At 38.6% G+C, this 13,803-nt stretch overlaps 2 protein-coding genes across 3 annotated transcripts in view; one reads left to right on the forward strand and one right to left on the reverse strand.

Annotated features, from left to right (window-relative positions):
- Col17a1 (collagen type XVII alpha 1 chain) overlaps positions 1-2,859 on the forward strand; it is a 46,564-nt gene extending 43,705 nt beyond the window's left edge. The window contains exons 54-57 of the mRNA XM_074078368.1: positions 387-524; positions 770-832; positions 953-1,033; positions 1,364-2,859. Of these exons, the coding sequence (XP_073934469.1) occupies positions 387-524; positions 770-832; positions 953-1,033; positions 1,364-1,416 (335 nt within the window). The 3' untranslated portion in view covers positions 1,417-2,859. The remainder of the gene's footprint in view (positions 1-386; positions 525-769; positions 833-952; positions 1,034-1,363) is intronic.
- Positions 2,860-4,270: 1,411 nt separating this feature from the next.
- The window catches only part of Slk (STE20 like kinase), a 49,827-nt gene continuing 40,294 nt past the window's right edge, over positions 4,271-13,803 (reverse strand). For both annotated transcript variants that reach the window (XM_020161807.2, XM_020161806.2), the window contains 5 exons: positions 13,513-13,637; positions 12,843-13,031; positions 12,150-12,275; positions 11,210-11,323; positions 4,271-7,789 (listed from right to left, as the gene is read on the reverse strand). In XM_020161807.2, coding sequence (XP_020017396.1) covers positions 7,643-7,789; positions 11,210-11,323; positions 12,150-12,275; positions 12,843-13,031; positions 13,513-13,637 — 701 coding nt within the window. In that variant the 3' untranslated portion in view covers positions 4,271-7,642. The remainder of the gene's footprint in view (positions 7,790-11,209; positions 11,324-12,149; positions 12,276-12,842; positions 13,032-13,512; positions 13,638-13,803) is intronic.

Raw genomic sequence — 13,803 nt, forward strand, 5'->3', positions numbered from 1 at the left:
CTGTAAAGATAGCCATTGTGGAATCAGCTGGGCAGGGACTAAACAGAGGAGGTCCAGCTGAGCGAAAAGGCCCCAGGACTAAAACCTAAGCTATGGAGACAGGGCCCAGTGGGGTCTTGGTACTTTGTTTCCTGAATGCCTAACTTGTTCTGGGTCTCAGAAGAGTCATTGTGACCATGACAACTTTCTGGCGAGGCTTGGCTTGTAGCCAAGAGGTCCCATAGCTGATAGCACAATCGTGTATCCAAAGTCCTTTGAAGAAGTGCACAGCTGGCCTGTGCCAGTCACCTAGGGAAATACGAGGACATCTGCAGGGCCTCTCCCTTGGGCCAGCTTTGGCACTGAGACACCCCTCCCTTCTGTACCCACACTCTGGTGTTTTGCAGGTCAGGGCCTGCTGCAAGGGATGGCCTATACTGTCCAGGGCCCGCCAGGTCAGCCTGGGCCCCAGGGCCCCCCTGGCATCAGCAAGGTCTTCTCTGCCCACAGCAATGTGACGGAGGACCTCATGGACTTCTTCCGAAGTAAGCACACCCCCTCCTTTACCTCCCCAGCACCCATCCTGCCTCACACGGGGCCTGCCCCAGTCACTGGCTCATGAAAAACGTCGAAATCCACACTTGACTTGCTGAAAATCAGATCAAGCCCATACTTTGTTTCCTCTTACAAACCCAAATTCCATCACTATCTGTGTTCCTTTGAACAAATCACCCGACCTCCCAAGCTGCAGGTAATCTCTAGTTAAGGCCAGTCTTTTCTCTCCTTGCAGCTTATGGAACCATTCCAGGACCACCTGGACAGAAGGGAGAGGTGGGCAACCCAGGACCCAAAGGTAAGTGGTGGCAGAGAAATAGCCACCAGGATCCTGTGTAATGACAACCTCTTGCTCAGAAGCAGCCCCCTTGTTTGGTACCACACTGGAGACTTGTGCTCACCTCATCTGTCTTTTTAGGTGACAGAGGTCCTGCTGGACCACGAGGTCTTCCTGGGCCACCTGGCTCTCAAGGGCAGAAGGGAGAGAAAGGAGACAAAGGTAGGTGCTGTGCTGTGGGTCCTGGAGCCCTGGGAGGCTGTACTCAATAGAGAGATGATATGTTGGGGCAAGTCTGAGAAACCCAGGCAGATGCCAAGGCAGAGGCTGCCAAGGACATAATTTGTATAACAATCATATTGCTAGCTAGGGAGGAAGGAGGTTGCCAGTGCAGAAAGGAAAAGGAGAGCCAATCTGGAAATGAAATAGGGTAATCAATTTAAATAAATTGATAGTTTTGCAAGATTTAATCTTTAAGCCATTTTTGTAGTCATTAAAGTCCCCAGAGGCCACAGGATATTTTTCAACTTCCTACTTATCTTCAACTTCCAGGTGACCAAGTCTATGCTGGGCGGAGGAAGAGAAGTACTGCCACCAAGCCATGAGCTAGCCTTAGCAGTGCAGCCCCTGGACCAGTTCTTGCAACACACATGGGCGCGTGTGTCAGATTCTCTCCAGAGTGAAAGCTGGAGTCTGTCCAGGTGCTGCTGAGGCGAATGGTCGTCAAGCAACACTTGTTTTAGTCAGAATGAAATCCACAGAGCAAAGTCAGTCAGACACAGCACCTGATGCAGCTTCACTGGGTGGACGTGAGTAGTCACAGCTCTTTAGGATGAGACCTACTTCTCCGCTGTTTAGATCTGAGCTCCTTGGCTTCTTAGCACTTGGTGCGGCCCCGGACCTCAGAAAGACAACCACATAAAAGTTGGCTTAGGAGTCTTGGAGCATTGCCTAAAAAATGAGCCCAAAAGATAGAAGACGGGGCTGGGGTGCCTTCCGGGAGATGACACCTGATGGGGGTATGTTCTGGTTACTGTTGCAAGGCTGTGCTGTCAGCTACTTCCCCGTTCACTCTGCATTCTCTAGCCACAGAAAATAGTTGGCTGAGAAGTTACTCTTGCAACTGGATAAATTCAGAAATTCACTTCCCAGTAGGAGTACCAAGGTTTCTAAGTTATCACATCGTATGTGCAGACCATCTCCCACTTGCTTAGAATGTTTGATTGTGGCTGTGCTCTGTACCCATAGGTCCATGCTAGAGCTTATGTAGATAGATAGGTTAGACTGACTAGAATGCAGCAAATAGACAAGGGGCGACGGGCTTGAAGGCAGAGGGGAGAGGGGAAGTGAACTGTGATGCCGGGGGACGGTGGCTTCTGCTGTTATCACCCTCTGTTCCGCACTTGGGAAATGGCATGGGGCTGGGGGCAGTTGATTTTCAAGCACTTTTCACTGTCTGAGAACATTTGTATGTGGTCTATAATATGAAAAGTCCTCTCAATTGTAAAATTTCCAATTAAAGTTTTTCTTTTTTAATATCATGTTTAATGTGAACTATCTGAACAAAGAAAGTTAAGAAAATATTCTGGGTTAACTGGTCCTGTCTCTTAACATTGTTTATTACAAACACAAGAAAAGCAAGCTGGTTTTATTTTGGGACACAGCGTCGTCCAGCATTTTTCTTAATCACTCAGGCAGACCTTTATCTGTAACTATTAACTCCATCTGGACATATCACCCAGTATCTGAGGGCTTTCTGTAAGGGTAAATGATGTGAAATACGCAACAAGTGAGCAACAAGTTTAATTAACCTAGTGATTTTACCTTGGACAAAGAAATCATGACTACAAACCAAATGATCATCAAAATACCTATAAGGGAAAATGTACGAATACTAAATGACCCCAAAGAAATGCATGGTAAAAATTGGACACTCAAATTCCAGAGAAGCTGTATTTAGACAACTTGTTAAATTTGTTACAATCTGTAACTCTCAACTGCTGGATAATTAAATATGGGGTTAAATTAAATTTACTGCTACACCTTAACTCTTCTGAAAGACTGGATTATTTTCTGTGCTCTCTTCTGAGTATGTCATATATCATCCTGGAGGAAACAAGTAAATTTAGTTCTGCTGTATGAAACAGCTGCTTGCAGCAGCAACCACTCAAGACCCAGACCCATCACATGGTGTTGGGTCCCATTGTTATATCCTGATAGCCACCTGCTAGGAGTCAATATGGGAGCTCATATGTCTTCAGAATTTGAAGCAACTTGTTTTACTGCCTAAACAATAGGTAACTATTGTGTGTACAGTGAATGAAAGCAATGTGCCTTTCTAACTTTTTAAAAGGAATTCAGCAGGGTACGGGTGGCTCATGCCTTAATCCTAGCTACTCAGAAGGCGGAGAGCAGGAGGATGGAGATTCAAAGCCAGCCCTGGCTTTGAAAAACGGCTGGTGGAATGGCTCAAGGTACAAACCCTGAGTTCAAATCCCAGTAATGCAAAAAAAAAAAAAATCATCAGTTTCAGGCTGGGAATGGTGGTTCATGTCTATAATCCCAGCACCTGGAAGGCTGAGGCAGAAGGATCATGAGTTTGAGCACAGCCTGGGCTACATAGTAAAATGCTGTCTCAAAGGAAAAAAAAAATCATCAGTTACATCCAAAAACTGTATCTGATTTTACATTTTAACAACTTTTGGGGCTCAAGCATTATATCCCTTTAATAATGATTCTTGAGTAATCAGACCCAGGAATTTTTCCCATTATTAGATTTATTGCTAAAATGTCCAAGTCTTCATAGAGCTCCATGCCCAAGTGAAATAGGGTAACGGTTCAACCTTTCTACCTTCTCTGAACAAAATCCCGAAGAGACATGAGAGAGTTCCTCAGCTGGATAGCAGTGGATCTGAGCCTCTTTTGTTTTATTACAAAAAAAAAAAAAAAGCCAAGAATGAGCTCACTAGTACATAATGCTCCTAGATTAGAAAATGACACTGATGTCTCCCTCCAGACAAACTGAACTGTGCCAATGATGCTGCCTGGTGACTACTGAATTGTGTATGAAGTATCAGTGACAAATGACAAAAGAAATTTTAACAGAAATGAGGTCATATAATTTGAAACACCTGAGAAAAATACTCTTTCCCAAGGGGATAAAAATAAACATGTATACATCCACTTTGATGAAAACATTTTAAGCACCTCCCAAAGGAAGAGAGTGCATGCTGAAAGATGGTCACCACCAAGTTACCAGTTAAAAATCACATTTGTGTGGGGGTGTGTGTACCACAGATGGCTAGAAACACGAGTGAGACTGGAAAGTCAAAGGGCCTAGGGGATGGAAAGTTTGAAAATACATGACTAGAATGAAAAGAAAAAAAGCTACAAAGTATTCTCATGCAGAACAATCTAGTTGCAAAGATTCTCAATAAAAAAAAAAACTGCTTCCCAAAATAGATTAAGAAATAACTTTATTTTTCATTCGTCAATGCTATGACTGAAAAGACAGACTGATCCCAAATAGACAAGTGGCATAACCAAAACAAGTTTCTTTCTGAAAATTCAGCACGTGAACTCATTTTACTACAAAAGATCACATTTTAAACTGCAGCCAATATTTAAAATTGATAAAACACTATTGAAGCTTCGAAGCAGAAATTTGAAAGCATTATCAAAACCAATCAGCCATGGGAGAGCAACAGTAGCAGCCTTCTATGTAAGAAAAGCATTAAAATATCACCTCATTTCCTACAAAAGATAATTTCCCAGAAGAGCATGATTTACTTACTCAGAAGACTATTAGAACTGGAACTCTCTTCTTCCACTCCAGTTCTGTTTCTTTTAATTGACAATATTTCTAGTTAATAATCTGTCTTCTCAGGAAAGTCTTTGTCATGGGAAAAAAGTATATAGTTACAAGGGAACTGGAACAGTACAAAAAACAGCCACTTCTGAAACTTGCTGATGCTCAAGAAATCAGAGGCACTCCATTAAAGAGGGTCTCATATGCCTGAGAGCTTTGTGCTTAAGGAAACACTACTTAGAGGTAGCTCTGGTTCTGGTTATATTTAATTATAATTTACTGAGTCCTGTCATAGGAAGGTGCCAAACTTTTCAGCAAAGTAAAAGCACTCTGAATGTCCTTTTAACCAACTTGTAGGTTCCCCATAGAAAAGGGTAAGAAAAAGCTTCATGTGACTCCATCTAGAACAGCAGCTAATTCAGCAATCCATACCCTGGACTGACAGGACTAGGAAAGGCAGCCTGCTGCCCGAACTCTAGGAGCCAGACCTGCAGAAGTGTGGAGGTCTGGTGTGTCCACAACATGCATGGAAAAGAGAAAAGGGGACTATTTAGGGTGCACATAGGAAAATTCCTTTTATACACTACATGGTTCATTCTGCCAACAGCAAACAAACCTACTCGGGAACAGGTTTGACTGTACTCTAGATTTGAAAGAAGTCTGTGCCCCTCACTCACTCCTCACCTCTTCTTCATGCAAGAAAGATCACTTTCATCTATTTGATTATAAGGCCGTACCAGAAGCAGGAAGTGTGGGTACAAACAGCATATTCTATCACAAAACCCTTTTTGAACTGACTTCTATATCTGAAGTATTAAGAGATGGATGTTCCCCTCTACATATGTATCATTGCATAGTCCTGCACACATATGAATACGGTAACGTCTGAAAGAAAACTCAGGCTGAACAGTGAATCTGAAAGGCAGGTTTAAGGGAGATGCAAGACTGAGTGTCAGCAGCCTCGCTCAGGCCTCTTTCCTGGATTCAATACTCCGAAATAGAAAGGAGCAGGAAGAACCAACTATTCCAACCACATTAGGTCTGAAATTATTTAAGTGATACTGAAAAAATGTCCACTGACAGAAGTATTCATTTTTGAAAAGCCAACAAACTGAAAATCTCAAATAAAGTGGTGTAAGAGCCTTCTCCCCTCCCTCTTCAAACAAATCATTAAATACACGGGGCAACACTATGCTGTCATTTTTATCATAATAATATAAACAATTTCCATCATCATCCTGAATATTACTTTATAAAGATATATATTTTAAAGGCTTTCAAAACAGTTTAACCCAGCATTTAAGAATAAAGCATTAAGAGTTTTGTATACAATAACACATTCATGTGGTAAGTGTATGAATTTACAACCATACATAATGTGTGTGTGTGTGTGTGTATATATATATATATATATGTATATATATTTATATAAAAAACAAGCTTGGCCAAAAGTTAAGGCTACCTACAAAGTTGTCCAAGCAAATTCTGCCTAGGGAAACAATTACAAAATTAAAATTACACATGCATTTTTAAATCATTTAATTCACTGATAAAATAAAGCTCAGCATCCAAAGTTTTCAAATTAACTGCAAGAAAGTACTACAGACATTTACATTTTCTTAATATGAATCAATGTTCCCACAACAATACATCTAAATCTTCACCAGCCCCAAAAGTAATGTAACTAGAAATTGAAACGTTTACAATTTGGTACCTAGCACTCTTCAGAGAGAATAGGTTGCAAACAGAAGGCAGTGAGTGTCATTTACAAATGTGCAGCCTCACACACCACAGTTCAGTTTATAATACTGTTTGACCTGACACACAGTTGAAATTCTAAGCCTCAGAGGGACTAGGAGTGAACATTTCATTAATAATTTCACATGTCAGAAACCAGATGATAAAAGTTTCAAGCTTTTCCCACTCAAAGTAAATAATTTAATCATGGAACAAAATAAAAACAAAATGTACTTAAGTAACCTCATCTCAAAACAACAAAAAAGACATTTTTGATGTGTGGCTATTTAATTTAAATCCTTTTAAAAAAAGCATTCTGAACAAATGCTTCTTTTAAGATTAATTGTAGTTATAAATATAACTCAGAGCCTACAGATCTCTAAGAGTTTTAAATGAATAGATTGTTAAGATGGAGAAAGTCATTTAACCAGCTCATGTATTATTTTGGGAAATAAAATAGGACAGCTAAATCTATACTACTTTTAACATGATGAATTTTACATTTCCAGTTTGCACATTTACAAGCTAGGTTTCTTCATCTTTCCAAACTTTGTATAACATGTTTTAGGATGAAATTTTCCATGAAGTACTAATAAAAGCAGTAATTTTATAATGCTAAGGGTGTTGATCAAAGAGAAAAATCCTATTTCAGATGTAACTGAAATGTAGTGTTTTAGGCACTATCTTAATAAAACTAGCACCTCAATTATTAGCTCCTGCCTAAGTAGGCAAATGTTTGACAAATTACTGAAATAATTTTTCTCTTTTAAAAGTTTGTTCCTATTTAATGATAAAATATATTTATTTATTGAATCAATAGCCTATTTTGAGCAACACATAGCTTTTTTATGAGAGCTGATTCACCAAAAGAAAATTTTTCCAACTCTATGGCAGAGGTCCAACTATAGAATTTAAGCATCATTGAGAAATTAGAACCAGTAAAAAGATATTTATTAATACTTAATGATGTAACAGGTTTTTTTTTTAATAACTTTAAACAATATTTCTCTAACAGTTTTTCGGTAACAGTGTCCAAAGAATACAATATTTAAGGTTAATATACAAAATCACCTTAGGGAATTACTGCAAAATGCTACTCTGCCAACATGGCCTAGTATCTGTCTTAATTCATTTTCCCTTCATCTTTGTTTTAAAAAACAAAAACAAAAACACCTAGAAGGCAAAGCAGGTGATTGTCTTCGTGAGTGATACAGACTGTGATGAAGATGAAGAGAACAGAATGACATATTTAAAAAGCCAAACTGGACCCAGAATGCTTCCCATTGTTATGATCCAGTAGAATGCAAGCTAGGAATAGGATAGAATTTGGAAATCCGGCTCTGTGTGGATGGGTTAAGGCATTCCGATTCCCCAGTCATTTTAAAGAACACTTCCTGTTCCTGCAGCTTCCTGGCAAACTCTTCTTCCAGTGTCTTAAAAAGGAACAGACAAAGAAACTGTTATGCACTGGTATTATACTGTACAGAATTTACTCTGCAGCTACGATAAAACTACTGGCCCATAAACTTTCTCTATATACCATCTGAAGGAAGACATGACTGCTCAACAGTTAAGATCACAAGCTTTTCACAGCCCCAGGTGTAAGACGCAGCTCAGTCACATGAATGGGTAACTTGGGCCAGTGACTTAACTTCTTTATATTACTGAATCATTTGATTCCTCTGCTGTAACGGGCAATACCACTCACCTAGCTGATATGCCACATGAAGATTAAATGTGATAATGATGTACTTGACACATACTCTGCCCTCCAATGACACCTATTATTAACCGTTATATATCTCACCCACGTGGCACTTACCACTTCTTACTTTTGTCTTAGTTACTAATGTGCATGTTCTTCTTCCACACTGGACTATAAGCTGTGTAAAGTAAGATCTAAAGCAGATTCATCTTTACCTACTTCTTAACACAGAGAAAAAATAATGTGTTTGATAAATATCTGAATTCACTGAAGCCTAGTACTGGATGTGATGGTATTAGAGGGTGGAGACCTCTGAACGGGATTATGTCCCCTTATAAGAGGGTGGAGAGTTCTTTCCCCTCAATTGAGTGAGGACACAATGACAAGTCAGCAATCTGCAATCCAGAAGAGGGCCCTGATCTTGGACTTATAGCCTCCAGTTTATGATATTTTGTTACAGTGGCCTGGATGGACTAAGACAGGTATCAATGACCGTGAACAAGTTATTTAGGAAAAAGTGCTATTGTTGAAGTTCAAATAAAGTATAGTAAAGATGGCAGAATACAAGAACTCAGAAGAGGAAAAACATGAGCTTTACTCATAAAAGATGGAAAGAATTTGATAGGCAGGATGGGGAAGGCATGCCAGACAGGGGAAGCTGAAACAATGGCACAAAGGCAGGAAACCGTAGAGATGGTAAGAATGAATGGTTATTCTATCTAGGTAGGAGCATGCACTGGGGAGCAAAGTAGGTGGTGGAAGAAGAAGCCAAAAAGGTTGACTGTGGCCCAGTGTGGCACTATGAAGGTTTCAGAGTCAAAGTGCAGCATTTATATTATACTCTGATAGAACTGAAAATTTATCAGCACAATTACAACAGCATCAGAGATGCTCTTGAGGATAAATACTCTGGTGATGGTGGGCAAGTAGGAAGAAAGAAAAGAGAATTACAGGCAGAAGGCCCATGAGGACATTAATGAACAATCTTAGCAAGTAGTAACTTAACAATAAGAAAGAGAAGAAGAAATATGAAAGGAGACAAAACTGGTACCTGATTGAATGTGGAGTGTCACAGAATTAAATCACCCAGTCTCTTAATCAGAAGTCAATTAAAAGAAGGGAATGAAAGGAAGAATGTCTAATGGTGAGTGGGACTGCAGGGAGAGAAAGGGGAGATGGATGCTAAGTTTGGTTTACTCTCTGCTGAGTTGCAGCAGGTATTAATGATCACTTACAAAGTGCCAGAAACTGTTCTATTAGCTGGGTACATATCAGTGAATGAAAAGAATGTTCCTGCTTTTAAGGAGCATATATTCTCATGGAAGAAGACAATAGACAAATGCATATGGCGGTGATGAAGAAAAACAAAAAAAGAAGAGGGGATGCAGAATGTTTGAGATGTGTGAAGCGATCAAAAAAGGACCCAACTATCATTTCATCAAAATGATACTTGAGTAGAAATAGGAGTGTAAAGCTCAAACTGATAAATGCCAATAAATAACAATCATAAAACTAAAGGACAATTACAGTGATAGTAATCATTCACTGACTCAAGTACTGAAGTAGTTATATATGCATGACTTCTTTTAACTTCTGAGTAACAGTAGTAGGTAACAGTATCATCTTCACTTTACAAATGAGGAAATAGTGACATAATTAATTAGTAAATGTCAGCACTGAGATTTGAACCCACATCTCTATGCCTTCAAGATTTTTGTGTGCTCAATTAATATACACTAATAAAAAGTTTTTAAAATATTTTGTGTTCTGTACAATGCTACTATTTTAGTTGTGGAATTATCCTTAAATGTACAACAACTGAGGCCATGACACACAGTATCATGAGGGTAAAGAACAACACAGGGTCTAAAACTGGGAATGGTCCACATTTCAGAAGACTAGAAAATGAAAGAGAGATAAGAGAGAGCACAAAGAATGAATAGAATTGCCACAAAACCCAGGCGAGTACAGAACTTTTTAAATGATATTCTTTACAAGAACAATTAGGATGCAATTACAAGATTAGTTATTAGCAACCAAGCTTGACTACTGTCAACAAGTTCAAATAGGGGCTTGAGGTAAAAACCAGACTGCAAAGTGTGAAACTGGAGAAAGGGACTTGTCACTGTTTATTCTTTTCAATCTTTAGAATTCTGAACCACAGTAATGTATTACCTATTTAAAAATGTAACGATAAATAAAATTTAAACTCAAAATCTAATGAACTTTTTTATTTCACTTCCCTTACAAAGCTTTGGCACATAGTAGGAGCTAAATACATATTTCCTTGATTGGTGGAAAGAAAGAGAGAGAGAGTAGATGCATGAGATGTACAGGTATCCCATGAGAAGATAAAGGTTTAGGTCTGAGGGTTAGCAAAAGGATAGGAATCATAGTTGAAAAGGTCAGCCAATAAGGCCAGGCCAGCAGGAGTCAAGTTACAAACAAGAGAAGAGGAAGGAAGGAAGCCATTCCTATTTTAAATGCACAAAGCATTCAAGGGCCTACTATGATGTGGCTCCAGCCAGCCTGTCCAGACTCAGTTGTCATCATTTTTCTTCCTTTTCTCCTCCCTAACGCCCACATACGACTGCACACATGTGCTCCAGTGACAGGAAACTAGCTGCAATTCTCTACACACATTTTTTGTCCATTCTCTTTTCTCTACTTAAACTGTCCCATTCCACTTCAATCTGCCCATCTGCCTAACAAACACTCTTACTTGTCCTTCACACCTCACCTGGCTTAAAAGCACCCTCCTCTCTTCAGTCTTCCCTGATTTCTCCAGGCAGTCTTCAGCACCCCTCCTTCTTTCCACATGCATTCTGCTCCTTTCCTCTCTCTCTTGTACTCACCTCCTTCACAACAGTGAAGCCAATTTATAATTGCTCTCCACTAGATTCTTTACCTTTTGGGGATAAGGATTTTATCTTTTCATCTCTATCTCTTGTCCCTGACACTGTAATACACAGTAGGCAAAGAGCCAATAGTTAGGTGACAGAGGAGTACAAACATAACTTCCTTTTCCTTTTTTGGCAGTACTAGAGTTTGAACTCAGGGCCTCATGCTTGCTAGCCAGGTGCTCTACCACTTAACCCATACCTCCAACCCCCAAACATATCATTGTAAGTAAAGCTTTTAAAATTACCTTTTTCCTAGGTCTCAGTTTCTCTCTCCACTCCTTTAATTCTTGGCTGTGTTCCTCATCTAACTCCTTGAGTTTCTGAGTCTCATGCTCAACCAACAGGTGGCACTTTTCATTCTGAAAATAAAGTTTGGATTAAAAAAAATTTCAGATCAACTAAGCAATTTACAAGAAAATAACAAATTATTCTTCAAACATCAAGCTATTACTGAAAAACCAAGGACTGAGACTTATGAAATAAGTAATTTCATTTTTGTAAGTTTAGAAGCTGGATTTGTTAATATAGCATTTAAAAAGAACATAAATAGAATTTGTTTTGGCCTTTCTTTTCCTTTTTACCAGTTAGTACCAGAATGCGGAATCAGCAAGTATTCTACCCAAATAAATTAAGCAAATGTACAGTGTCTGTTTTGTCTTTACTACTCTGAAATTTTAAACATTTTGCATTATACATTAGACAGGCTGCACACTCCAAGTCAGGTCCAAAAACAGCACTTTCTAAAGTAACCTCTAGATTTCTTAGGAGAAAAAAAAAACTTCTATGTATTTATCATTTTCTTCAAAAACCCAGAAGAAAATCATCTGTCCCTCTGAAAGGAAAAGAAATTTTAAATTCCAAATCTGAAAATACTGCCTTCATCATTTTGAAAACTTTCCTGCAAAATATACTAAAAATCAATACTGCTACTGAAAGACTCCACTTTTTGTTAGGTTATAATTTAGTTTCATGTATACTTTAATCACTATTATGTAAAATATAAACAAGTGCCAATGACACTAAACTGATCTTCGTTTGGGTCTATACAGGAAACACAGCTTTAATCCCAGCATTTTTGTAAGTAACATGCAGTTTACTTTGGTTAGTTATGCATGATCTTCTCCACACCAGCCACCTGAGCTGCCCATCTACGGCAGCTCTTGTTGTCACGCTTCTGCGTCTAACCTGCAGCTGATGCAGCTCTCGGACATTGGCTTCACACTGCAACTGAAGATCCCGCATTTGGTTTTCATGTTTTTGATGCTGAGCCAGTCTCTCATTTTTCTGTCTCTTTTCTTCTTGTGCAGCAAACTATAAACAAGACAAACAAAAGATAAATTATGGTTAACAGCAATATAATTCTACATATTCTAAAGGTGTAATTAAGGAATTTAACAGAACTGAAAATACAATACGCTAAAGCTGCAAGTAATAACATGCTGTGACTCATAGCTGAATTTTACACCATGAGTTGGATAAGGAGGAAGAAAGCAGGAATAATTCTGATTAAAAATCTTGATCCTCCTGACTTCTTAGTGATCTCAGTTCATTTGTATGAGGTTTGTGACTGCTAAAGTATCATGGAAAGGACATAGTTTGACTTAAAAAGCAATCCAAGTCATTTCATTCCTAAGGCCCAAGATTTGTGGGCTTGGGAGAGTGGGCTTTGCACTCTGTGGGCACGACCCTGGTAAGATTAATTGATATATGCCATGTGCCTAGCCTAGATATATGCCTAGATACGTACCTTAGAGTTATAAAGTGAACAGAAGTAATCCCGAGGTTGCACTAAATGTTTACAACCCAATTATGTGGCACTTCTAAAGGTCATTTGACATTTTAAAACTTAAAAAAGAAGAGAGTAATTTGCTTATTTACCTGTTTGATTTTGTCACGGTCCTGATCTGGTGTGGCAGTTGAGTTAATTCTCAAACTTTTCTTAAACATGGCCATTCGAGTCTTAGCTTCACTGCGCTGAATCTTGGGCAGTCTTGCTCTTTCTTGAGTTTGCCTATTTTTCAATTCCTCAATAAGTCGTTGATTGTAACGCTGCATTTGCTCTGTTTCCTAAGATAGTATTAAACAGAATCCAACAGTGTAGATATAATTACTCAGAACCTATACACATGTTCAAAGATGTCATTTGTTATTTCTCTGAGATACTCTCTCCTTGTTGCACAGTGACCAGCAAAATGGTAAGCCCCCCACCTTTACAAGTTATTTGTAGTAACAATCTTATAATGAAACTCTTTTACTAGATAGAGGGAATCTACACAACTGGAGCCCCTAGCTACTTTTGATACACAAGATGAACTTCCAACAGATGAGGTCTTTAAACACTGTAACTGCTTTCCTCATAATTCATAGAAAAGTTTATGATCATAAGATACAATTAATTACTCCAAACTTCATCAAACAAATTTTAGGATGAAAGATACAAAGGAAACCAAAAATTTATTCTCTTAAAAAACTTAAACTGCAATGTTGAATAGCTTTATAAACTTTAAAATGAACCAAAAAAAGTGAAGAAATTTTCCTTTTCACTAACCTTCTCATGGCGCTTAAGTAACTGATGTCTTTGCATGAAATACTGATCTTTAAGTTGCTGCTTAAGCAGCTGGTGTTTTTCTTGTAAGTGCCGTTCTTCAAGTTCCCAAATTGCAGCTTCTCGAGCTACAAGAAAATTTTCAAAATGTCACTTGGCTTTTTACTAATGCACATTGCTTTTCATTTTAACATTTACCCTTACTTATGCACATAAACAGACACATATACAGACATTCTGAACAATAAATAAAATGTTACTAATATAAAACAATATCTATTACCACTTTCCGTT

The sequence above is a fragment of the Castor canadensis genome, chromosome 7, assembly GCF_047511655.1.
Source record: "Castor canadensis chromosome 7, mCasCan1.hap1v2, whole genome shotgun sequence".
Classification (NCBI taxonomy): Eukaryota; Metazoa; Chordata; class Mammalia; order Rodentia; family Castoridae; genus Castor; species Castor canadensis.